This window comes from Miscanthus floridulus, chromosome 18 (assembly GCF_019320115.1).
Source record: "Miscanthus floridulus cultivar M001 chromosome 18, ASM1932011v1, whole genome shotgun sequence".
In the NCBI taxonomy this organism is placed as follows: Eukaryota; Viridiplantae; Streptophyta; class Magnoliopsida; order Poales; family Poaceae; genus Miscanthus; species Miscanthus floridulus.
In genome coordinates this window covers 22607199-22634349 of record NC_089597.1, presented here as the reverse complement: position 1 = coordinate 22634349, position 27151 = coordinate 22607199, and the positions used below count along the sequence as shown (strand labels likewise).

General features: G+C 47.1%; 2 protein-coding genes across 3 annotated transcripts; one reads left to right on the top strand and one right to left on the bottom strand.

Moving 5' to 3' along the window:
- The first annotated feature begins 2713 nt into the window (after positions 1–2713).
- On the top strand, positions 2714–3346 carry LOC136523462 (uncharacterized). Its single transcript, XM_066517139.1, has one exon. It carries the CDS (start codon positions 2714–2716, stop codon positions 3344–3346), a length of 633 nt encoding a protein of 210 aa, XP_066373236.1.
- Positions 3347–7354: 4008 nt separating this feature from the next.
- Positions 7355–26339, bottom strand: LOC136519599 (uncharacterized). Of its 2 annotated transcripts, none has more exons than XM_066512984.1 (3): positions 26094–26339; positions 8055–11117; positions 7355–7962 (listed from the first exon to the last, which is right to left on the bottom strand). In XM_066512984.1, exons 1-2 carry the CDS (start codon positions 26142–26144, stop codon positions 8064–8066), a joined length of 3105 nt encoding a protein of 1034 aa, XP_066369081.1. In that variant the 5' UTR covers positions 26145–26339; the 3' UTR covers positions 7355–7962; positions 8055–8063. The 2 variants fall into 2 exon arrangements, with proteins under 2 accessions (XP_066369081.1, XP_066369082.1); XM_066512985.1 differs by having other exon boundaries at positions 8063–11117.
- Between the last annotated feature and the right edge of the window lie 812 nt (positions 26340–27151).

Below are 27151 nucleotides of genomic sequence, written 5' to 3'. Positions count from 1 at the left end.
ACATGTATCCTCGACTCTCGGACCTCGCCATCGGACGTTGTACCGCCCCTATGCTCGACCTGATAAGTCCCTGTGGCGTGGTCAAAGCATGCAACCTCATGTGTGCCAGCCCTTTCTCTTGCCTTCTCTAGGTGTGCCTTTGGTTTCGGAGCCCATATCTCTCCATCACTACTCAACTGCAATGCATGGGCGTGTCTATCGTTGAACCAGGCAACAAGCTTATAGAAGGTGAATTGAACAATTGCATTCACGGGCATACCACGTATCCCCAATAGCAATTTATTGAATGACTCTGCCATGTTGCTGCATTGAAACTCGTACCTCCAGCCACCATCGTCATGAGCTCTCGTCCATTTCTCCAAATCCCTCATCAAACCCGTGAGCCATTGTCTACCTTCTGCATTTGATGCGGTTCTGACATGCTCCAACTTTTCCCTAAAGTACTTGTCCTCAAGCTGTCGAGCAGCCTCCTGCAACAGATCAAAGTTTTTCTTCACACTGTCCTTCGTAGGAGATTCTCGGCAAGGTGTCGAGTACACCAACGATGGTGCAAAGGTGCATACCCCTCTAACTGCTCTCGCACGGCATTAAGTATGCCCTGATGCCTATCAGATATGACGCCAACCTCCCTGCCAGGGCCAACCACATGTATCCGGACTAGCCTCAAGAACCATCCCCAACTGTCATTGTTCTCCTTCTCAACCAAAGCAAATGCTAAAGGAACCAACTTGTTGTTCGCGTCACAGGATATGGCTATAAGAAGTGTGCCCTGGTATTTGCCAATCAAGAACGTACCATCAATGGAGAAGACGGGACGACAATGCCTAAAGGCCTCGACACACTGAGGAAAGCACCAGAAGGCACGGAAAAATATCTGCCTCCCATCCTTCCATGCATTAGGTTTTGGGATGTACTCATAATGCATGCCTGGATTCACCACTTTGATTGCATTGAAAAGAACTGGCAGCTGCTCATACCCATCCTCCCAGTCCCCATATATCATGTTCCACGCTCGCTGCTTAGCCCTCCATGCTTTACCATAAGTTATCACATATCCTCCATACAACGCCTCAACGGTCCTGATAATTGTTCTCACCTTCATGTTGGGATTCTCCCTGCAAAATTCCCATCAACCGCTTGGCAATTAGGGTAGATGTCAACTGCCGATGCCTCAGTGTCAGCTCATGGTCAGCACAATTGTGTGGCCCAACTACTTTTGTGATCTTCCATTTTCCGGTCACCTGTTGCTTCCTTGCACAAACCCTCCATGGGCAGCGTTCCTTGTCACACACAACTATGTAACAGCGCTCCACATATGAATGCAATACCCTGTAAGGTCTCTTTCGTATCACTGCAAAAGCCTGCAACCACCTCTTCAAAGCAGGGAGGTCATTGAACACCCTCCCCTCCTCAATTACCATGTTAGGACCGGCCTCAGGAGCTTCTAGGAGCTCATCATCACGTCCTTCTGCAAACGCCAGATCAGAATGAGCAAGATCACTAAACTCATGAACTCTAGGATCACGGCGGTCGGGAAAGATACGTCTCATCATCTCAACATCACTCTCCGTCAGCTCTCCAACAGGACGATCATCATCAGAATCAAGAGCCCTAGCCATCTCATATGGCTCCGAATCATTCATAATTTCAACATTATTGGAGCCATGAAATCCATCTGAAAAGTGCACTTGCGCAGCAACATGGGGCACATCGATATTCTCAGGAATGTCTCCTGCAACTGTCATTACAGAAATGAGGAAAGAATGAAAAAAATACCATGATTCTGATGAGCTCCCAAAAACCATGCGGTTAAGACACTTACTCGGATGATTCTGTGTCAAAGGGATCTCATAAGGAGGATCTGCCACGAAAACATGAGTATGACAACCATCTCCAAATAACGCATTGGGGGCAGATTGAGCATCAGGAACCGTAGGCGCAATCTGCACATGCAGGTAAGGTTCTAGAACGGGAGGGTCGATGTGTGCCGGATGATCCATTGCTGGGGTAAACCCATGAGGGATTGGATCAACTAACACCCGATGAACAACCACGTCCAAACATTGCAGCTGGCTCTTCATAGCCGATCTCACATAGTTGTCCCACTGATCCGCACAACCAATTGAGATCATTCGCCTGAAGATGTTCGGAGGACAACCTAGGTGCAGTACACCATCAACTGCAATGTCATCATCTCCAAAGCAATGCAGCTCCTCCCGAGCCCTTGCAACCATATCACTAAATGAAGGCCTATCATTGAATAGCACATGCACGCTTTGCATGTCAAGAAACTCAACATATCCATAACGATCGCTTTCAACCGTGCCTCCATGATATATGGTCACTAGGTTGTCCATCTATTTAAAAAACGTAACGAAACACATGTCCTTTAGTCCAAATTATACGATAGATAGTACCTAACAAGTACTTTCTAACTACAAACTAAGTAATCATGATCATAACTACGTATATATTTATAGTGTACTCACTAAATAGCAAGATCATATGTAGTTAACTACAAATATAACTACATATCTAAGTAGCTATCTAACTATATCTATTTATCAATGTATCTATGTTTCTATCTATCTACATATATATATATAACTAAATCAACTAACAAAGTCATCACAATATAACTAGTCAATAACATACACCAACTAAATAGGTACATTGCATATTCATATTTTATACCTTTCCGGGTCGACGGACGATGGGCGTAGGTCTAGGCGAATATCCGGGACTGCGGTGGCGCGGCCAACGACAGAGGTGGCGCGCGGCGGTCGCGGGGTGGCCGGCGCTCCGCGCTGCGAGACCGGCTCGACGGCCGCGGGAGGCGGGGCGAGGAGGACAGCGGTGGACGTCGGCAAGGCGGGGCGAGGCCGAGGCCGGCGGTGGAGACAAAGGCTACGACGACGGTGGAGGGCGTGGCGGCTCGGCGCTGCAGCCAACCAACGGCAACACGCGAGGGCACGGCGGCGCGGTGCGGGCTCGGGCGAGGGAGCGGAGGCAGCCGCGGGCTCGGCCGCCGGAGCAGCAGCGGCTCGGACGGGCCCGGCGCGCGCGGCTCGGCGGCGCGGTGCGGGCTCGGCGAGGGAGCGGAGGCAGCGGCGCGGGCTCGGCCGCCGAGCAGCACGGCTCGGACGGGCCTGGCGCGCGGCGCTCGGCGCAGGCGGGCGCGGCGCGCGCGCGGGGGGCGCGGGCCGCTGCGGCGCGCGGCACGGCGAGGCGGCGCTCGCGCGGCGCGGCGGCGCGTCGAGCGGGTGCCGCGGCGTGGCGCGCGCAGGCGGCGCGGCGACGTCGCGCGGGCGGGCGTGGGCGCGGCGGCGGCGCGGGGGCTGGCTAGGGCAAGTAGAGGAAGAAGAAGGCCGGCCGGCCCGGGTAGATATTTAGGCCGAGCTCGGCGCCAGAGTGAGTGGCGCCGAGCTCGGCACCAAGATCTACGGCGCCGAGCTCCGCGCCATCCGCTCTGGCGCCGAGCCCCTTGCAGGCCGTTTGCCCGTGGCCAGGAGCTCGGCGCCAGTCACTGTGGCGCCGAGCTCGGCGCCACTTACTCTGGCGCCGAGCCAAGGGTCCATTTCTGGAATTCTTTCCGCCAGGGGTCTATTTGAGAGAAACTTTCGGAAAAAGGGCCAAAAAGTAAAAAATTCGGCCCGCTTCCAGGTCTCCCTTGTCTTCTGGCTTTTGCAGTCCTATCCAGTATGACAAAAAAGAAGCAGCTAAACATATAATCCCGGTAGGAGATCTACACTGTTTTGCTTCAAAGCACACTTTGTTCTGGAAATCCATATTGCCCAAAATGCAGCCGATCGACAACCCAACCATATGCAATTGTTGAGCCCGGGGTAGAATTGAATGCTTTTTACCCAAACCCAATATATTGATCAACAGAAATTGGTCTACAATTAGCACCTAAAACCATAGCAATTAAGCTCCAAACAAATCTGGCTAAGGGACAATCAAAAAAGAGAAGAGGGATATCTTCATTTGCAGAGCAAAAGCTGCATCTTTTATCCCCCTGCCAGTTTCTTTTGCACAAGTTATCTTTGGTTAAGATGGCACTATTCTGCACCCAGTCACATAAACACTTTAATTTTCAGGGGAAGTTTTGCCTTCCAGATTCTTTTATGAGGGTTATCTATCTCAGAGCTGCACAAATGGTTGTGCACATATTTTACAGTAAAAGCACCATATTTCTCCCATATCCACCTGGGAGTTCTTTTTCATTTGATAAGGCACACCCTAACAGAATGTCTCTTAATCTTCTGTGATTTGTTTGATCCATTTCATTCAACCACCTTCTGGATAGGTGAAGCGTTGACCCATGCATTTCCCCCCTTGTGGTGCTCTATATATAGTTTATTTGCAAATCAAAGCAAAATGTAGCAGTACATGTACATGTCTTCTACACTGTTGCAGCAAGAGCTACCTTAGCTCCTCCCCAAATGTCTTCAGTCAGATGAAACAAACTTTAGAAGAAAATCATTGGTGCTGAATTTCAGATGTCATTTTCACGCTCAAACCAGGAAAAAAATACAACTTTATTTGAGCATACGGATTGGAGACCGGATTTCGCTAATTAATGATTAAGCATGTTCAAATTAATTGGAATGTCCTGTGAACAAAAGCAGAGAACAGTATCACTGCATTATATTCAGAAAACTGTGGGCATTACAGTGCTGCAGATGGTGCTTGTTTGGATGCTGCGCTGTGACAGTAGTGACAGCAGCGTCGTTGGCCGTTAGCTAGCTCAGCTGTGTCCCCTGCCAATTTTACATGCCGCGTGCCTGTCTCTATTGTTGTCCTACATCACTACATGTGGGTGTCCGCCTACAAAACATACGAGATCAAGCCTGTGCTTGTCCATGGTAAGAAATTCCACAATCTCCTAGGAGTTGCATGTTTTCCGTAGTCGTGCCCTTTTTTCTTCTTCTTTTTGAACATTATAGTCGTGCCCATGCATGACATAGTTTTTGACAAGGTAATAAGTAACACTCTACGTACGCCAACTGCTAGCTCCCACCTTGGATCTAGTTTTGTTAAGCATATTTTTTTGAGTTAGATGCAACAAACGGTTTGTCAATCGGGATTACGGTTTAGGAAAAAATTTGTTTCAAATATTTGGACCAACAAAAGATTCCATCCATCCATGCATGCATGCAGTCCGGTGGGATTTGTATCCTAGATGACTTTACGTGGTAGGTGGAAGATACAAATTCACTTAGGAAGCACGCACCGCATGTTCGGTTGGGTGCGCTGGTTGCTCCAACCTGGTGCACCCGCCGGCCTGAGTGCATTCTACATACAGGATGCACCCAGGTGTATTATAGCAAAACAGTGTGTGTATATGTATGTATGTATGTATGTATGTATGTATGTATGTATGTATATTTCTTTCTTTCTGTCCTTTGAGAAAATTGCAAAAGTCGCACTAAATGTGTCATTTTGATCGTGAGATCATCCGATAAGATGTTCTGTTGGAATGGCCCACCCATTGCTAATACTGAGAATTTGGACTTGCTCTTTCTGATCTCCCTACTCTATAAATATAAAGGACAATCAGAAAGAGAGTTTTGTAATTCAGAAAGGGCCTTTGTTTAGATTGATCAGAAAGAGCATCTAGTTTTTGCAAGTCCAAATCAAGAGTTTTGTAATTCAGAAAGGGCCTTTGCTTAGATTGATCAGAAAGAGCAAATGTGGTCTTTGATTGATGAGATAGATTGATTGTCCAAAATCGTGTCAAATTACAACTCTTGATTTGGACTTGCAAAAACTAGATGCTCTGGTTTCCATAACTTGCATGGCTGCCAAAACCGCGGACATCCTCATTTCTAAAACCGGATGACCCAATTTTGCAGCTTGTGAGACTTTCCTATCATTATAACTTTAGCACCATGAATCCAAATTAGGCGATCCATTAGTTTGTTTACATCGTCTCAACGAGGGCTTCGTCTTAGCAAACTCAAATACATGATTTAACCTTATTTTGGTACTGTTACAAGTTCTTTATGTCTTCAAAAAAATCATACCTAAAATATCCAAATATGATGCTTATAACATGCAAAACATGTAAACACACTAGACTTGCAGAATAATAAGTGTCAATACTAAGTTTGTCAATTTTAGCTATCAATATATCCCCACTTTTTTTAAAGCCTGCGTACTAAAAAATATTATTCCGAACCAAAAAGTGTCTAAGGACGATGGCTACCTATTTATCGGCCATACATGATGTATATATTTTTGTAAGATCATGCTAATATAGCCTAAATAAGATTCTAGTAAGTACTATGTTTATGTCGTGCGTTGCTATGGACGGCAAAATATTTTCAGTGCAATACACGGAGCATAGAAAACATGATGTTGATCTTAGCAATATATTGTTTTGAGGATGATTGATCTTAGCAACATGCAAAAAAAAAGTATTTAGGAGTCTTTTTAGGAATGCAGTGTCGCAGGAAGGCAGACCCACGGGGACGTGAGAAACAAATGTGTTATTGTTTTCCTTGAGCTCGCACTTGCACTGCTCAATTAAACCTAGACAAAGCACTTGATTTGGTTTCACATCCGTCCTCTACAAATTAACTGTAATACGATTTCCTTCATTTTTTACTTTTAAAAGATCCACAATTTCCTTCAGTGCGGTGCTACAGGCAACAATAACGTTAGTGTGTAAAATCAAATGTTGGATATATCATGTTGGTAACCGCCAAATCGACGTAGTTATCGTCGACTTTGTTAACCCTGCTTTACACCCACGGCTGTCTCCCTGTGACTGAGATCACTGTGGATGATGATGCCTCCGGAAACTAAAAGTTTCAGCGCCATCGATCAGTCCCCTGTCTCATCTCTTAAATAATCCGGAAACTTGACCGGCAGGTAGCTAGGTCAACTTAATATCCAACAGCTGTTTTGGATATTAATAAACCTGTTTGGGGGCACGGGGCGATGACTGCCGGTGCTTCCGGCAACCGGCAATCTGTTTGGGGGGCAATGAATACTCAACATATCGTGCCGGTGCTTCTCGGGGACCACCACTAATATTGTCGCATTCCGTGTGTTATTAACCACATCCGTGATGTCTCTGTGTGCCGGTTGATGGATGAGGTGGTTTACTCTTCTGTTCTAGTAAATTATTGATCGTTTTTCTAAGTCAAATCTATCTAATTTTGATCAAATTTATAGAAAATATATTAATTTTATAATATAAAATAAATACGCTACCAATATATATTTTATGGTGGATTTAATGAATCTGATTTGATGTATATATGTTGGTAATTTTTTCTCTCTATAAATCTGATTAAAATTAGACAAGTTTGACTTAGAATAAAGCTAAAGTCGTCAATAATTTAGAACGGACCAAATATATAATAAGTGGAGCAAGTTTAACAAATCTTGGTCATTCAGTTCGTACACACAGGTGGCAAATCAAAACTACCCGAGGGCCACATATATAGCACGCAGTACGCCACAACACACACGACAAGTACCGAGCTAGAGCAGAGCAGTTGGCGGCGGCAGCAGCATGAATGCTATCTGCTGCCGCATAAGCTGAAAGGGAATTCAGCTGTCCAATGCCTACTAATGTCTCGCCCTTATTTATATATTTATCTATGCTCAGAGTAGATAGATATGTATCACACCACACCAAGATACGCTTAGCCAACAAGTTGCCATGACAAGGACAGTGGGTACTACTCGATGCCGAAGCAAGCAAGCCGGCCCGACCAAAGCAAAGCAAAGTGGGCAGTGCTTGCTGGGACTGGGGCGATGCAGGTCTCACACACAAATTCGATCGATAATAAACCAAAAGCAGCAGATCGAGTGGAAGAAAAATCACAAAGCAGAGACACCAGCTGTTGCGAGCGACGGATCACAACCGTGAATGGAAGACCTCACACAAGCACTCGATGATGAAGCAAGCGAGCTGAGCACGTATTGATGTTGGTCGATCTCCATCTGCAATAATAATCCAGAGAAGCCAAGGTGTATAACATTAAGAGATTGATCCATTCAAAGCAACCTAAATCTAACTTTCGCCGCCGACGTACCTAAATACCTCATCTGAGCACAGTTGTCCGGAGCAGGTGCTTCTTGTAATGCGGCGAGTGGATGGGCTCGTAGAGGGAAGGGTTGTGGTTAGGGTTTCCCCGCTCCCACTGCAGGCTGTCCCACCACTCCTTTTCGCAGCTGCACTTGACCCTGCTACCACCACGGACATTGGGCAGGCGCCTGAGGCTCCAGCATCCCTTGATCCTGATGGTCTCGAGCTTAGGCGCGTACACCCTCCATCTACCACATATGCCTTTCAGCTTCGGCAGCTCACGAAGGCAGATGTGCTTAAGACTATGGAATTCCAGGGTCGAATGGCCTGCGGTGTTTGGCTCCAATGGGAAGACATCGACAAGATCACCACACCACATGATCTCGAGGGTCCGCAGGACGCGTAGACCTTGGATTGGCATCGGGAGTACATGTATCAGGCTGGGGCAGCAGTCCAGGTGCAACATGTCCAGGAAAAGAAACGATCCACTCGGAAGCTTGCTGATTGTTGAGGATGATGAGCTCCAGTTCCAGATGAAGCGTGCCTTGGGAAGCTGCGACGCCCAGAATGTGCTCAGGGAGTAAAAGACGCAAGCGTCGCCATCTCCTAACAACGACCGGGGTGCGGTGAAGAGGCACTCCAGCATGGGGCACCGCTCAACTCGGCACCATTTTAGGTTTGTCCACTGTGAACCTTGTAGAGGTGCAGGGCCAGGGATACTGCTGATGGACAGACTATCGTGGACGTGTAGGATCATAGCTCTATCACAGATGAAGTCCGGTATTGTAAAGGTCATCGGATGCTGGTCATGGTCTTGTATGTACGTGTAGCAGTTCTGGGACGGTAGATTAGGAGCAGGCGGGCAAGGGGATATCTGTGTGATTGTTGGAGCTTCATCACCCCTGCCGCCGCCTTCGCTTGCCATCAGTTGCTGCATGTGGCCGCCGTTACCGTCTTCAAGCGGTGGCTGCTCACTGCTCCTGCTGCTGTCAGCATCTTTGCTACCTCCTCCAGAGATGATAGCAGGATGACTAAGTGGAGAGGAAATCTCCACATGCACAACGAAATTGAAGTGCTCTTCCAAGGGAACAAGTGAACGCAGGAGCCTCGCATCCCTCACAGAGACAAACCGATCACATTCAGATGGTGCTCGGGGTCCTGTCGTCGTAGCAACAGGACTACCCTCCTTTGCTTTTTCTTCTCTGGATCGGGGCGCAGTTGATACTGAGGTCTGTATGGTAGTGTCAATGCACACTTTCCTCAACAATGCTCTCCTAATTACCTCTTGTGGTGGCCACAGGATTGCACAGAGCTTGCCGCAGTCAAGTAGAAGGAGCTCGTCAAGTTTTTGGGCTGCCGTAACTGCACTGAGATCCAGTGTTTTCACTGCTGTGCCCGAGACGTCCAGGATTCGAAGCTCTTGGAACGATCCTTTCAATAGGATATTCTTCAGTTTGGCACACCCCCTGAAGGAAATCTTCTCTAACCCAACACATCCGCCATTGATGATGACAGTCTCCAGGCTGCTTGCCACAGGTAAGCTTGTCATAGGTAAGCTTTTCTTGCCACTCTCTTTCATGATCTGGTTCCCAGAAAAGTTAAGAAGCTGCACCCTGTCCATTCCTGACAACAAGAGGTCGGCGTCATTTCCTGATGGGCAGCGGATTGCTGACTTGGTTATTCGGAGCTTGCAGATGTTAGGAAGCCGTCCTTGCACCTGGCCCATGTCCCAATCCTCAGCTCCCATCACATTTAGCTCCCTGAGCTGAGTCATGGCATCCATCATTTGTGCAGACAAGATCTGATTGCAGGGTGTGTAGCGGATGTCTAACACCCAGAGCCTTTTGAAGCACTGCTGGATGTGCTCCTTTGCTGCAGCTCCATCTTCATCTTGGGTGAGTTTCTTCTTTTTATCCTGAAGGAAGCCATCTATGCTGCTACTGATCATCTCTTGGTCTTGGCAGTGGTCAAGCCATAGAAATTTAAGGTTGTGGCAATGGACAAACGGAGGTGATGTGAAGCTGAAGGTGCGGCGTGAAAGCTTCAGCACAGTAATCTTGCCCAAGTCTTGGAACAAGTCTGCATTAGGGAGCAAAAGAAATCCAGAGAATGGTGAAGTCCGGTATAGCAGGTGAGAGGGGAAATATTGGTGGTTATAGTGGTAGTAGTCCAAATCCAGTTGCATCTCAAGGTGCAGAGCATCTGCTGATCTCCATGATACGTCGTTGCCATCACCAGTACTGTCTCCCTGTTGTAGGTGTCGGATGCCATCACACACCCAGTAGTTGCAGGCATGGGTAGCCAAATCGTAGTCCATCATCAAGTTATAAGATATGCAACAAAGCCTCATCATGAACAAGATGAAGAACTCAGCAACTCGTGCAGGCCCGCCAGTAGTATTAGTGAAGATCTCTGCAGCTTCTTGTCGCACAAGGGAGGACCACATCTCTTGTGGATCTCGGCCCTCAATGTGGGAGGAGGCCAAGAGAACAAGGTAGGTCGCAACCCTCCCTTCAGTGCTCTTGTTCAAGGCCCTGTCAACCTTCATCTTGGGGTAGAGCCGGAATCTCCCTTGGAAAGTCCACAGCACCTTGTTGTCATAGTGTTCAGACAAAGGAAAGCCGTAGCTGCCTAGGTCAATCTCCTCGCTGCTCCCATTGTGGAAGATCACCAAGAACCTGCGGTTCAGCTCCTTGATGCGTCGATACATCGCCTTGAGGACCTCCGGTATCTCGGCACGGGAGCCCTGGGCCACCCCATAGTAATCATCCTCCTCATCTTGCCTGTCAAACATCCCCATCACCTCTGTGGGCAGGTCCAGCTGCTCTGCTATCGCCCTCTGAAGTGCTCTCTTGCTCTGCCACTTTGAGGAGTCGACGTGGATGATTTGATCAAATTGCAGTCCCACTGGGACCTTAGAGGCCACGTCAAAGCATTGGGCGACGGCTCGAAGGACAGCAGACGCCCCCATCCCGTCCCAGCCATCGAAGTAGATGACATTGTTGCTGTCACCCTTAAGCTCATGAAGAATTAGTTGAGCAGCCGCGTCGATCGTGTCAGCATTGATAACCTGCACACATACCATGCATCAGTACCTTGCTAGTTGTCTAAACTCCAAAAGGCACATCCACAATACCTATACTAACCATAAACTCTCAAAAAAAAATCTCACGTTAACCGGAGAAAAAGAAAAATATATGACCATCGTCTATCTAGCACACGTGACTGAGTTATGGTTAGTAGATCATACAAAGGTTGATATTTCACTTTACAAAAATAAAAAAGTAATGCAAATCTTTAGAAAACTGAAAAAAAAACAAATGCAAATCTCACGGATTTCCTTTCTTGCTCATGTACTAACTCACAGATTCCGGGGGGCCTCGCCACGCCCGCCGCAGAACTCCACGTCACGGATCCGTTTCTTTTATCGTTGTCAGAGTGTTGAGCGATATTACCTGGAAGTGCATCTAGCCCTTTATTGGGTTTTGGATGATTGAATGACAACGTGATTAAAGGTCTAACATGTTTGCTAAGTGTGAACAGGTAATATGTTATCTCACAAGTATTTAATGAAAAGCCAAAATGATGTGTTGTTGTATAAACAATTTAGTTCAAGCACAAGACAACAATGCAAATGGAATTCATGCAAAGGCTCATTTATTGTGGGATCTCCATGTACTGTGTGAAAGCAAGCTAGTAAGAATTAATTAATGAGATATGAGGGATTGCATATGAAATGGTCTCATATTTGAAGGTTGCTAAGTTGAAATAAAAAAAGGTAACAATATAAATGCATAGATGATTCAACACAAGATGTGACTTGATGGCTTGTGATGGTGAAGATAGCAAGGAAAGACTTTGAGGTACTAAGAAGGGTGAAGGGCAAGCGACAGCTTAGCGGCCGAAGAACCTAGCTAGGGTGAAGAAAAAAGTACTTGCATTTAGTTGACGTACTAATCAAGCTACGATTGTCATATTGATATGGAGGATCAAATCACTATTGAAGTGTTTGATGAAAGTGACTTGATACATTTGTGATTATTCAAATTTGATGAATGAAATCAAGTCACATGCTCAAGATGGCTACCCTCACTTGATGAAGATTGGAATACACGGCTTCGGTTGAAAGAGAACAACTCAAAAGGTTTAAATTCGTTTGCCGTACTATTAAGAGGGATGCATCATGTTGATAGATAATGTTTCATAAGTGCTCAAGCCAACCCATGTGAGTTTTGAGTATTTGAGCGACAAAAGAGCTAACTTTATTTTTGCTGGTCTGGCAATACCGGACGTGTCCGGTATGTGCCCAGCAGTGGTAAAATTGTTGTTCTCGGGTTGGTTCGTTGGGAGTTCCGGCAATGGCCGGGAGTTCCGACGTCTCGCACTTTAACTGACATCGGAGGGTTCACTGTCCTGGTCATACCGGACGTGTCCGATATTCTACTGGACGTGTCCGATATGCACGATCAGAGGCCAACATATAGTTTTTCAAATTTGCTGAGGGTCGGGAGTTCCAACACCTCACATACTTTAACTCAGTTACATGATTTTCAAATTTGCTGAGGGTCGGGAGTTTCGACGTGAGTCGGGAGTTCCGGCATTCATCGGGAGTTCCGACACCTCACATTGTCTCTGTGACTTAGTTACCGTTGGGGCAGTGTAAGTCATACCGGACGTACCGGACGTGTCCGGTATGGCAACGGCTATAAAACGGCTAGTTTTTTCAAGGGGGCTATAAATACCCCCAAGCCTCCACCTTTGGAGGCTGCTGATTCTGCTGACATACACCCACGTTTTTGAGCCTTGCCAACTCTCCCAACCCTCTCTTAGTGAGTAATTGATCAAGTTTGCCAAATCAAATTGTGGGTTGAGTGAAATTCAAAAACAGAGCAATCCATCCACTTGAGCACTTGTGCATATTGTTAATCTCGTGATTTGCATTTGTTACTCTTGGACTCTTTGGTCCTAGACGGCTAGGCGTCGCCAGAGAGCACCCGAGAGATTGTGGTGTGCCTCGGAAAGTTTGTAACGGTCGATTCCGCCTCCTCGGAATCAACTAGTGGAAGGAGGAAAAGGAGTTGGAAAAGACTCCGGCTAGAGTGACCTTCGTGGTAACCTCTAGGGCTGACCTTCGCTGGGTCGCCCGCAGCCCCCTCAACGGAGAGTAGGGCTCGAACGAGTCCGAACTTCGGTAAAACAAATATCGTGTCTCAATTCGCATTACATTTGATATTTATGTTGCTCTAGCTCTTGTGCAGGTTCTCTGTGTATATTTATATCTCTAGTAGGTACCTGCATTTTGGTTCGAAGATAGAAATCGAAAGGAGCAAGTTCAGGGCTGATCTGCAGAAATCGTGTATACCGGACACGTCCGGTATTAGAGCTCTATGCTGAAAATATTTATTCTCAGTTCTAACTTTGTGTTGCAGGGTTGTAGCTTCTAGATATATTATTTATACCTTGTATACTCTGTGGCTAACTTGTGAGGGGTGGGACTACTCTTTATTTGGAGTTTACTAATCGTTTCCGCATTTAAAGGTGTTAATTTTCAGAAACGCCTATTCACCCCCCTCTAGGCGGCATCCTAGGTCCTTTCAATTGGTATCAGAGCAAGGTTCTCACCTAAAGCTTCACCGCCGTGAGAAAAGGATGTCAACGCCTATCGAGTTGGAGCCGGTGCTTCTCCAAAATGATGGTTCAAACTTTCTACCTTGGTCAATTAATGTACTCAATGCTTTTAGGGATATTAGTCCTCTTGTTGAGCATATTATGTATGCAAGCATACCTCTTCCTATAGTTGATTGGAGCAACTACAAAAATTTGTCAAAAGAGGAAGAGATATGTGTGCAACTCAATGCTCAAGCTATTAATGTCATTTTGAGTACATTAAGTGTAGAGGTTCAAGATGAGGCAATATTCAATGAACAACCACCTCCGGAGAGTGCTCATTTTATTTGGACTAGACTTTTTCATTTATATGGAAAATCCAAATATGATGATGCACTTGAGATCGAGTCAATGGAAAGTATGTCCATTGTGTCTTCATACAGCAAAGAAGCCTCACAAGACCTCAAGAGCGCCGAGCCGGAGCAAGAAGTGCAAGCAGCGCATGACTTGCTGTCTGCCTGCACATACTGGACGTGTCGGTATGGCCGAGGCAGCAGAGCAGCAAGCAGCTGATGGCAACAATGCTCAAGCCCGGTGGCGACCAAGTGATGAGTCAACCTCAGTATCCCATGATACTCATCACTTGTGTGTCATGGCCAAGAAAATCAAGAAGAAGAGTAACAAGAAAGATCAAGAAAAGGAGAAGGCACAAGTGGATGATCAATATAAGAGTGATGTTGAAGTTGAAGACAACTACAACCTTGATCATCTCAACCACAAAGACAAGTTCATCATCATGAAGATAGTCAAAAAGAATGATGAGCTTAAAGAAGAGATTGAGAAGCAAGAGCAATCACTTCAAAAGCAAAAATTGTTTCTCATCTCCAAGATGGAAGAACTAAAGGCTCTAAGTGGAAGGTATGAAAAATTGTCAATTGAGCATGCTTAGTTACTAACTCCTCTTCTAGTGTTTCACAACTAGAGAAGGAAAACTTTGAGCTCAAGGCAAGGCTAGAAGAACTATCAAGCAAGTATAATGTGCTACAAGCAAACTATGTTCATCTAAAGTGCTCTCATGATGAAGTTGTAGAATCAAGCATCATGCTTGAGGTGGCTCATGAGGTTGTGATCACATCGGTAAAATTTTCTCAACCTCTCACACTTCCACTTAATAGTACACCATCTCAATTAAATGTTTCTTGTACTAATGAGTGTGCTCCTCAAGCAAGCCAATCTTCGATTGAGCTAAATCTTATAGAAAACATAGAGCTCAAAGAAGAGGTGAAAAGATTAAAGAAAGATGTGATTCGATTGAAGGGTAAGGAGAAAGCACAACATTCTCAAGATAACCATGATAACATGGTGAAGAAGCTTGAGAAGGGTTCAAACCTTGCTTCCTCCAAAACCCAACAAAGGAATCACATTTCAAGCAAGGCCAACACAACCAAGAGCAAGAAACATGGAAAAAGAATGTGCTATGGTTGTGGATTGTATGGACATGAGTGGGCTATGTGTCCACACAAGAGTTGGACCGACAAGGTTGAAGCCTCCACTCAAAAGGCTTCCACCAAGGAGGCCAAGCAAATGAAGAGTGATGGACAAAGCACTTGTTTCATGAGGAAGAAATTGGGGCATCCTACCAAGAAATGCCCAATGTACAAAGAGGCAAGAAAGGAAGCCCAAGTTACAACAAGAAGATGCTATGGATGCAATGAGATGGGTCACAAGGTTAATAGATGTCCATACAAGCAAAACAAGCATAGAGCAAACAAAGGCCGCATATGCTATGCTTGTAAGAGAAAGGGGCATTTAAGCTATGAATGTCCAAATTGTAAAACTCCTAAGCCGAACACATTTGTTTATAATGATATGCTTAGGATGACCACAAATGGAGTTAGCGCTAGCAAGGTGATGAGTTCACCAAAAACTAATGCTAAAGCCATTTGGGTGCCTAAGCACTTGTTGACTAACTCAAAAGGACCCAACAAGGGTTAGGTACCAAAGTATGCTTAGGATAATGATGAAGGTACTTGGTGATGAGATGAAAGCTTCAGGGTGATTGAGCAAGCAATTTGATAATATTCACTCAATCTATCAACCAATTCTAATCATAATTACTTATATGGTTGACCCAAAGATAATTCAATGAATATAACATATATTTCATCCTCACCATTGGTAACAAGTACCTAAACCTTATAGGATAGCCACTTTGTTCGTTTCGTGTTCTATAGGTCACAAATAGGTACATTTGTGAAATAATGAAAGTGGCTAATTAGATTCAATTAAAAAGAATTTTACTTTGCCATATGATGCTTTTAACGGCTCTCTAGTAAAGCAATTCATTTGTTGAGATGCAAGTATACAATAAATACTAGAGCTAAACGAAGAATCACAAGCAGTGAATTAATTGTTTCTGTCCTGCACCTATCGGACGTGTCCGGTATTACTATCGGACGTGTCCGGTGTGGTCAGGGACAGAAAGTAAGTGTTTCTGTTCTGTGTATTCCGGACGTGTCCGGTATACATACCGGACGTGTCCGGTATTACAGGAACCAGAACACTAATTGGATTGCAACTGAGTTTTTGATCCATATACTTTCATACTTACTTAACTTACTCAGAAGCTTGTGATTTATCAAATCTAAGTGGATTGTGAGCATCTCTTGAACTCAATTTAAATATGACAAATTATTTGGTTATTGTTCAAAATAGAAAATTGACTCTCAAATACTTAATAGAATAAAGTGCTAGATAGAGGTCATTCAAATTACTTAAAGCACTTATTAAGGGGGAGCCCAATTTCTATTTTGCACCTTGTGGACTAACAAATCTATCTAGCATTATTTGTAGTTCTTTGGATGAAAAGTGATTTAGAATCTAGCATGATTATTTGACAATTAAGGTCAACATAAAGACTATCATGCTATTTATCTTCTTAGTGATATTCTTGTGGGCTCAAGGCAAAGGTATGTGTTTACATACATACATTGTAAGTGCATCTAAGGCCCTTTATATGTTAGAATGTGCATTTGTGTGACATAGGAGAGATATTTTTTCAAAACCCATAACTAGCATGTGTAGGTGGTGTGAATTTGAAAAACTATTTGAATCTTGGTCTTTGTGACCTAGCCTTGTCATGTGATGATTATAGCTCTCCTTGATTGTTTGATTGGCTAATCACACATGACATGGCTTTCTTAAGTCCACAATCTACTATGTCTCACTCTATCTCTCTCAAGTAAGCGAAATCTTGTATATGCCAAATATTTGAAAAAGAGAAAATCATTTTATGGCATTGGATAAGAAAAGTGATGATACTCACTATGGATCAAGATTATATACCCTTTTGGACTGAGAAATAATAGAAAAGGGGATTGGAAGAGAGAAAACACGTTTTGGAATAATTTGGGCCAGCCCGCGTATACCGGACGTGTCCGGTATGAGCGGGGATATAAAACCGAGCGTACCCCTTCAGCCCAGACAAGTCTGTCTTCTTCCAAGCCAACCAGCCGACGCCCTTCTTCCTCACCTAGGGCGACCGTCGATTTCACCAAGAAAAGAGAGAGAGGGAGATCGCATTGGAGAAGGCTTGCATCAAGGTTGAAAGCCCGGGGATTTGGATTTCACATCGCATTCTCATCTCTTCTCTCAAGGACAACAGCCATGAGTGGACGACAGGAGCCTAGGTCCAAGCATAGGTATGATCCCTCACTTGAAAAGTACAAGAAGGCAAGATAGGAAATGCATCTAGGATTCAAGCCAACCAGCAGGAGGTCTACCAGGGCTACCTCTAGTGCAGCACCTCAGTATGTAGAGGGGTCAGGGAGCTCTTCTTCTGACACTGACACTGATGAGTTCATAGTGAAGTCCAGAGAAGATAGAAAGAGGAAGAGCACTGACAGAGGCTCAGAAGGTGACAGCTCAGATGAGGAGCAGGAGATTGAGGAGGAGGAGCCAGTACCTCCTTTTCAGCACCAGCCTGGTCAGGGTATGCATTATGGTCTTCTTGAGACACGTCTGCCCAATGTGCCATCATATGTTTCCAGGGTTGACTACAGGGGAAAAGGCATGACCAGGAAGGCTAGAGATGAGAGAAGAGTAGATTCGAGAAGCTTACCTAAGGTTTAGTATGATCACCGTTTCCAGACAGCTTTTCACATGGACTACTACTTCAGTGTGATTCTCACCAGGAACCCTGTGGCAGCCAAATCTCAGTGGATAGACTGGCAGTATATTAGAGAGTTGCAGAAGGCCTCAGTTGATCATGCCATTGCCATTTGCCAGCGCACAGAAGTTTATGAGATCATGGAGTTCCAGCATGACTGGAACACAGAGGTGGTAGCTCAGTTCTATGCTACTCTGTTTATTGAGGAGGATGAGAGGTGGATGCACTGGATGCTTGAGGGCCAGTGGTACAGTGTTGACTACAATGCCTTTGCAGCATTCCTTGGCTTCTTAGAGGAGGATCTCCAGAGAGACAGGATCCACACCGAGCAGGTGTTACCTCCTGAGCAGCTTGCCTATATGTATCCTCCAGGCGGTGAGAGAGGAGCAGTGGGAAAGTTCTAGGTCTTCACCCCACTTACAGATACCTGGACAGGATGTTCAGGAAGACTATTGATTGCAAGGGTGGAGACAAGGGCAACATCGCAGATTACTCCAGGAACCTGCTCCATAGGATGGCACCTGATGCTCGGCCTTTCAGCGTGTTTGACTTCATTTGGTATGAGATCAGGAGTGTGGGAGAGAGGCCCCTCAAGGGCCGTGGGTTTGCTCCTTATATCATGTATATGATTGATCAGGTCACAGGGCACACATTCGAGTATGACAAGATTCACAAGGCCCTAAAGATTGTTGCAGACTTGCCTGAGACAGGGTTAGCTCCAGCAGGTCCAGGAGGAGCAGCAGATACAGCTAAGGAAGATGCACCTGAGAGTGGTGCAGTAGCAGGAGCTTCACCTTCACCACGTGCACCTCCACGTTCCTCTTCACGCCGTGGCAGTCCTCCATCGCCTATCCGTAGACTTTTCAGCTCCATATTTGGGATGTGCAGAGACATCCAGACCAGGCAGCAGAAGGAGAGGGAGGCTAGGAGGAAGGACACTTGGACTTTAAAGTAGATTGTTTCTAGACTTGAGCTTGATCCTCCTAGGTCTCCACTATCAGATGAGGCAGCTAGTGAGCCTGAGTCTGAGGAGTAGCTGCAGGCTAGGTATGATAGAGAGTATGCTGAGTTCCTTCAGCGACAGCAGTAGCAGCAGGCACCAGAGCACCCTGACACTCTACCACTACAGGCTTGTGTGCCTACTCACTCTCAGCCACGTACCAGTTCTGTAGTTGACTATGCTTCAGACTGGTGGAGTGACCTCACTGGTGGCGGCTACTACGGGTCTGGTGGCTATGACCCGTTCGGCGCAGGTGGTTCTCGTTCAGCTGGTGTTACATGCTCAGATGATGAAGATGCTGGGAGAGATGATGATGATGATGAGTGATGCCAAAGATCAGATATAGCTTGCAGCCTCTTTTTGTCCTTAGTTTGTCATAGTTGGACCTTTGTGGTGATAGATGACAAAGGGGGAGAGAGACTAATTTAAGCTTCGGGTTTCAGGATATTTGGTTCATTGGACTTATCTTTGTACCTGATGATATGTACTGCAGGCTGTAGTTAGTTTTTGCTTTTGAGCTTCATTGATGTATCTTGGATTTAAGACAATTTGTATCATGTGAGAGATGAAACTCACTTATGCTTTATCCATATATCTCTTGAGACATGATCTTTATTTATATATCAGTGGCTTGTGGACTTGAGAAAATGTGTAATGAGTGCTATGTGTGGCATACATGTGTTGTATTTATTTTCATAAGGTCTATGCATGCTAGAATGGAAATATTTGATGTGATGCCTTTATGTTTATTCTTGTGTGATATATCCTGTCATACGCATCACAATTCTACTTTGTCACACACAAATGCACCCCACGGATGTAATGATTTAGGGGGAGTCTCCTATATGTTTTAGTATGTGCAATTGACAAATCGAGGTCATTTTGTGAATTCCAATTACAAGCACATATTAAGGGGGAGCCTCTCATAAATCATTGAACCCAAAATCTTAAATGTTTATATTCTTTTATAAGCTTTAATCAAGTTGACATCAATCACCAAAAAGGGGAGATTGAAAGTGCATCTAGCCCTTTAGTGGGTTTTGGATGATTGAATGACAACGTGATTAAAGGTCTAACCCATTTGCTAAGTGTGAACAGGTAATAGGTTATCTCACAGGTACTTAATGAAAAGCCAAAATGATGTGTTGTTGTATAAACAATCTAGTTCAAGCACAAGACAACAATGCAAATGGAATTCATGCAAAGGCTCATTTATTGTGGGATCTCCATATACTATGTGAAAGCAAGCTAGTAAGAATTAATTAATGATACATGAGGGATTGCATATGGAATGGTCTCATATTTAAAGCTTGCTAAGTTGAAATGAAAAAGGTAACAATATAAATGAATAGATGATTCAACACAAGATGTGACTTGATGGCTTATGATGGTGAAGATAGCAAGGAAAGGCTTCGAGGTACTAAGCAAGGGTGAAGGGCAAGCAACGGCTTGGTGGCCGAAGAACCTAGCTAGGGTAAAGAAGAAAGTACTTGCATTTAGTTGAGGTACTAATGAAGCTACGATGGTCATATTGATATGGAGGATCAAATCACTATTGGAGTGTTTGATGGAAGTGACTTGATACATTTGGAATTATTCAAATTTGATGAATAGAATCAAGTTACATGCTCAAGATGGTTATGCTCTAGTGAAAAGATTAATATTGACATGTTAGCACCCTCACTTGATGAAGATTGGAATACACGGCTTCGGTTGAAAGAGAACAACTCAAAAGGTTTAAATTCGTTATACATTTGAATTTGAGTTAATAGGAATGTCGTACTATTAAGAGGGATGCATCATGTTGATAGATAATGTTTTATAAGTGCTCAAGTCAACCCATGTGAGTTTTGAGTATTTGAGCGACAAAAGAGCTAACTTTATTTTTGATTGTCTCGCAATACCGGACATGTCCGGTATGTGCCCAGCAGTGGTAAAATTGTTGTTCTCGGGTTGGTTCGTTGGGAGTTCCGACGGTCGGGAGTTTCGGCAATGGTCGGGAGTTCCGACGTCTCGCACTTTAACTGACATTGGAGGGTTCACTGTTCTGGTCATACCGGACGTGTCCGATATTCTACCAGACGTGTCCGATATGCACGATCAAAGGCCAACGGATAGTTTTCAAGTTTACTGAGGGTCAGGAGTTCCGACGTGAGTCGGAAGTTCCAACGGTCAGAAGTTCCGGCATGAGTCGGGAGTTCCGACACCTCACATACTTTAACTCAGTTACATGATTTTCAAATTTGCTGAAGGTCAGGGGTTCCGACGTGAGTCGAGAGTTCCGACGGTCGGGGGTTCCGGCATTCATCGGGAGTTCCGACGCCTCATATTGTCTCTGTGACTTAGTTATCGTTGGGGCAGTTTAAGTCATACCGGACGTGTCCGGTATGACAACGGCTATAAAACGTCTAGTTTTTCCAAGGGGGCTATAAATACCCCCAAGCCTCCACCTTTGGAGGCTGCTGATTCTGCTGACATACACCCACATTTTTTTAGCCTTGCCAACTCTCTCAACCCTCTCTTAGTGAGTGATTGATCAAGTTTGCCAAATCAAATTGTGGGTTGAGTGAAATTCAAAAATAGAGCAATCCAACCACCTGAGCACTTGTGCATATTGTCAATCTCGTGATTTGTATTTGTTACTCTTGGACTCTTCGGTCCTAGACGGCTAGGCGTCGCCGGAGAGCACCCGAGAGTTTGTGGTGTGCCTCGGAAAGTTTATAACGGTCGATTCTGCCTCCTCGGAATCAACTAGTGGAAGGAGGAAAAGGAGTTGGAAAAGACTCTGGCTAGAGTGACCTTCGTGGTAACCTCTAGGGCTGACCTTCGTTGGATCGCCCGCAGCCCCCTCAACGGAGAGTAGGGCTTGAACAAGTCCGAACTTCGGTAAAACAAATATCGTGTCTCAATTCACATTACATTTGATATTTGTGTTGCTTTAGTTCTTATGCAGGTTCTCTGTGTATATTTATATCTCTAGTAGTACCTGCATTTTGGTTTGAAGATAGAAATCGAAAGGAGCAAGTTCGGGGCTGATCTGCAGAAATCGTGTATACCGGACACGTCCGGTATTCATACCGGACACGTCCGGCATTAGAGCTCTGTGCTGAAAATACTTATTCTTAGTTCTAACTTTGTGTTACAGGATTGTAGCTTATAGATATATTCTTTATACCTTGTATACTCTGTGGCTAACTTATGAGGGGTGGGACTACTCTTTATTTGGAGTTTCCATTTTGGAAACTCTCTTTACTTATCGTTTCCGCATTTAAAGGTGTTAATTTTCAAAAACGCCTATTCACTCCCCTCTAGGCGGCATCCTAGATCCTTTCAACCCCGCTCCCCAAGATCTCCATTGATCAGCCAAGCCGCCGCAGAGTGTCGACCTCACCTCGTTACTTCACCCTTGTACATACACTACCGATACAGGAGCTTTGCCGAGTGCCAAGGGCACTCGGGAAAGCCCAAAAAACACTCGGCAATGCGTTTACCGAGTGTTACACTCGACAAATGACACTCATCAAAGATTTTATCGGCAAAGAGCTGTTTGTCGAGTGTCAAACGTCGGGCACTCGGCAAAGACTATGCCGAGTCCAAAAAAAACACTCGGCAAACATTTTTTGGAAAAAAAATAAAAAAAAACAAGTCCCGCCGCCACCACCACCACGCCACCACCACCACCACCACCACGCCGCCCGCCGGTGCACTCCTCCCTGCTGGATCCACCATCGGTGGGCACCTCCCCACCGGATTCGTCCGCCTCCACGCTGCTGCCCCTCGCCGGATCCGCCCGCCACCACCGTGGATCTGATCACCGGTGAGGGAGAGAGTGAGGGAGATGAAGAGAGGATAAGAGAGGGAGATGGGGAGAGCTGACCTACCTCGGACCCATGCCGGCCGCCGCAACCCCATCGTCGCCGGATCCGAGCCCCAGCAGTCGCGGATCCGCCGCCGTGGAGCTCCCATTGGCCCTCCTCGTTGGATTCAATGCCACCAGAGCTCGGACCACCCGCCACGGATTCATCGGCCTGGAGCTCGTCTTGGCCCTCCACGCCGGCGGGGGAAGAAGGGAGGGGAGGGGCGCCCGCCGGGGAAGAAGAAGGGGGAGGGGAGGGACGCCCCCCGGGGAAGAAGAAGGGGGAGGGGGAGGGGCGGGCCGCCGGCGGGGGAAGAAAGGAGGGGGCAGGCCGCCTGCGGGGGAATCAAGAAGGGGGAGGTGGAGGGGCGTCCGCTGGGGCCGGTTAAAAAAGGATTTTTTTTTCTTTGCCGGGTGTTCTAGATCTGGGCGCTCGGCAAAGTTTTTTTTCATTTTTTTCTTCTCCTTCCTACCCAGAAAAAGATTTTTTTCCTTTGCCGAGTGTCCTTGATCTGGGCACTCGACAACCTTTTTTTTCATTTTTTTTCTTCTCCTTTCCCAGAAAAATATTTTTTTGCTTTGCCGAGTGTCCTAGATCTGGGCACTCGGCATAGTTTTTTTTTATTTTTTTTCTTCTTCTTCTTTTCCAGAAAAAATAATTTATTGATTTGCCGAGTGTAAAAAAAAACACTCGGCAAGCCCCCTCTTTGCCGAGTGTTTTTTTTACACTCGGCAAACCTCCTTTTTACCGAGTGTTTTTTTTTGCCGAATGTTTTTAGCGTAGCACTCGGCAAAGAACTTGTTTACCGAGTGTCCGAGAGAATACACTCGGCAAACATAAAAACACTCGGTAAATTTGACGTTTGCGATAGTGATAGCCTTCTTCGCCGTGTTAGCAAGCCAGAGAAGTCGCTTGCGCCGTCTTTCGACGATGTACCGCACCGGATAGCCCAGCTAAGCTGAGCAACCCGCCGAGGTCCGCTGCAAGCCCAGTCGTCCCACACTGCTGTTGCCGCAAGTGCCGTCCTCCGACGTAGTCCCACACCGCACTGACCGCTGCCAAGCAACATCAGCAACCGCGGTCCGCTGCAAGCAGCCAAATCCGACAAACATGCAACAACCCCTAGCCGCCACCATAGCTTCGATCGCCTGCACATGAGCTCGGAAACACCCATTCAGCTCACCACACGGCGGAGATGCCGCTCTCGGCTATGACCTCCCATGTCAATGATTCAGCAGTGCCACGAACCAAGTTGGGCCTCTAGAGACGACGCCTCCAAGGAGGGCACGACACCAATGGTGCCGCCTTCGCTCGTCCAGGATCTGGACAGGGTTTTCACCCAGAGAACCCCGTGCAGCAGGGTCGTAATTCCGACATGACGCCCCCAACGGGGAAGACGACGTCGTAGGACGCCGCCGTCATGTCCACCAGCACAAAGGCCGGTGAGGGCTTTCGCCCGGAGCAATACAACCCCTCGCTGCACGTACATGGTTCGGTACTCCCGGACCACCGCTACGGGAACCCAGCCGGGGCGACTCCGCCGCCGCGCTTCCACTCGCCAAGCCGCCGTACCTCCACCTTCGTTTCTGTCGCCGCCCTCCATTGCTGCCAACGTGCAGCGCCCTCCACCGCGTGCACCTTCCTGCCGACGCCGCGCGTCCGCTAGCCGTGCTCCTCCCGGCGGCGGCGCGCCTCCCGGCGTCTCACAACTTGCCGCGCTTGCAGCAGCTTCTCGCTCCCTGTCGCCTTCGCAACGTCTGCGCTAGGAGGATGGCCTGGCACATCACGCCTCACCACCGTGGTGTCACGAGCGTACCCTGCACCCTCCGGCCCCACCACCACAGCGGCGCCGCAAAACTGCAGACCTGCGTCGCCGACGAGAAGAAGAGACGGGCCGCTCCCAGCCTCCCACCACCAGCTGTCCCGGCGCCGACCCGCACACAACCACAATCGCCTCATCCCGAGGCTCGCGCCCTCCTCTCCGTCGGGCTGCATCGGGGGGCGGAGAGGGTGGACCACCGTCGGCCCCCATTCAACGCGGGTTCCTCCCAGCGCTGCTTCTCCCACACACCGGTCAGCTTCTCAGTGCTCGTCGTCCGCCTCGCGCGTGCGTCTCCCGCGCGCCACCGCCGCCATGCTCCGTCGCGCGGCCTCCGAGCCCTGCTGGTCCCAGGAGCCGCTTCTTCTGCCGCTCGCCCGCCGGACCACGCACTGGCGCTGCTCCGCCTCCTGCCCACGCCGCTCAGCAGGTGCCGCATCTCGCACAAGGCGCTCGCCGTCACCTCGACCGCCTCGTCTCCTCCCGCGGCTGCTCCGGACCCACGGACGGAACCTCGCCGCACCGCTCCTCGGTCGTCGCGGCCGTCGCCGTCTCGTGCACGCGCGACCCGTCGCCGCCATCCTAGTTGAGCTGTGGGGGCACCGAGGTCCGCATATCCCGCCGGAGCCGGCAGCTGGAGAGCCGCCCGCCGCCGCACGCGCCACTCACGGCCTCCGCGCAGCCCACGCCACCCGTCCCGGCCGACGCGGGGGCGCGTTTCAAACTCCAACTTCGGGGATGGATTAAGGCCAAACAAAATAATAAAGCATGCAGAACACAAACTGGTAAAAAAGAAATGCGATGTGGTGGCATGGTTTGAAGCTTACAAAGCTTGAATGCAACGCCCACGACAAGCACTACTCAGTAATTAGATTGGATCAAGTAGCATCCGCTTGCAGGGAACTTAGGCCCTGTTTAGATTCCAAAATTTTTCACCCCAAAGTGTCACATTGAATCTTGCGGCATATGCATGGAGTACTAAATGTAGACGAAAAAAAAAACTAATTACACAGTTGGGTGAGAAATCGCGAGACGAATCTTTTAAGCCTAATTAGCCCGTGAAAAACCTTAAGTGCTACAGTAACCCACATGTGCTAATGACCGATTAATTAGTATCATTAGATTCGTCTCGCAGTTTCCTGATGGGTTCTGTAATTTGTTTTTTTTATTAGTATCAAAAAAACCCTCCCAACATCCTCCGACGCATCCGATGTGACACCCAAAAATTTTCACCTTAAACACCGCTTAGTTCAAATTCCCAGCCAAGCATAAGACATTGCCCATATTCCTAGCCTACCGAAACAACCCGTAATGGTACGATGGTACACTGGTGCCTGGATGAATTTATTATTAGGACAGAAATGGCTCTCAACACAAAATCTTTATTTAGCATTTGGAACTCGCTGTTTGATCAATGTAACTTTCATTAGCCACATTTCCGCAAGAAAGCTGGAATTTCTTCCCCCTTTCTCTCGCGATGACTAATGTTATAGCAACCACAAACCAAAAATGATTGATATGGCGGAGTGGCGGCGGGTACAGCAGGCAAGCAAAGCATCGGCAAAGGCGAAGTGAAAAGAGGAAGGGAATAATACCCGGGAGGAGGGGGCGGAGGTTGACCATGGCGTAGGAGAGGGGCGTGGCATGGAAGACCTCCCTGGCGTCGATCTTGTAGGGCCCGAACTTGTAGGAGGCCTCCATCCCCGGCGGCGGCTGAAGCGGGGGGGGGAGGAAGAGGAGGAGACGGCGCGCGGGTGGGGTAGGCGGCGAAGGAAGCGAGTAGGCGTAGCGAGTGAGAGTGGGAGGACGGCACGCGAGCGCAGCACGGAGAAACCAATGGAAGCGCTGTCCCGGCGACGGAGCCGGAGAGGAGAGCAAAAGGCTGCCGGCAAGGACAGAAGGGCACAGTTGTGGGCTTTGAAAAGGGTTGGGCCTAGACTTAGAGGCCCACTTGTGCGCTTTCCTTGCTGGCTGCCAGCTTTTATACTTGGGCTGACCAGAGGCTGCCTGCAGTGACCGCCGCGGCCCGCCTCTATGTAAATTTGCAGCCCAAGCATTGCAGGACGATGCATCCGTTGACTTGCTGCTAAAATCATGCAAGCTCAAAAGTACGTGATTACCATAGTGCTGCAAAGAAGGAACTAGATTGACTTTGTGATCGCAGCGAAGTCAATCTAGCTAGCTAGGGCAGTGGCATGATGATTCACATCGATCCACTAACTGGAGGCATGCAAAGAAAGGCAAGCTTCACTGATGGTTGTGTTAGGTTGACATTATCCAAGTTGCAGTGATTTTATGATGGTAGTGCATGCGTGCCGCGTCGGTTTTTCCATTGGATCGTGGATTAGTTTTGACATGACACATACGAGAAGCACTATATATAGTTGCATCCATGGGATTGTTATTATATTTTATTTGGTCAAACAAAGTAATATATAAAGAGTTGTGGCGATATGGAATGGAAGTGTAGGTCAAGGTGAAGTAGTCAACAGTTAGCAGCAATCCATCAGGAACTAGCTAGCTGCGATAAAATTAAAAAGATTATCCCAGGGAAGCTTTTGTAGGCCCTAGTCTAGCACTTGGATGCTCGAAAGGTTTTTCTATTCCTTTCTGGATAGTTTTTTTTTTCCACTTTGGGTTGCTAATTAATTAC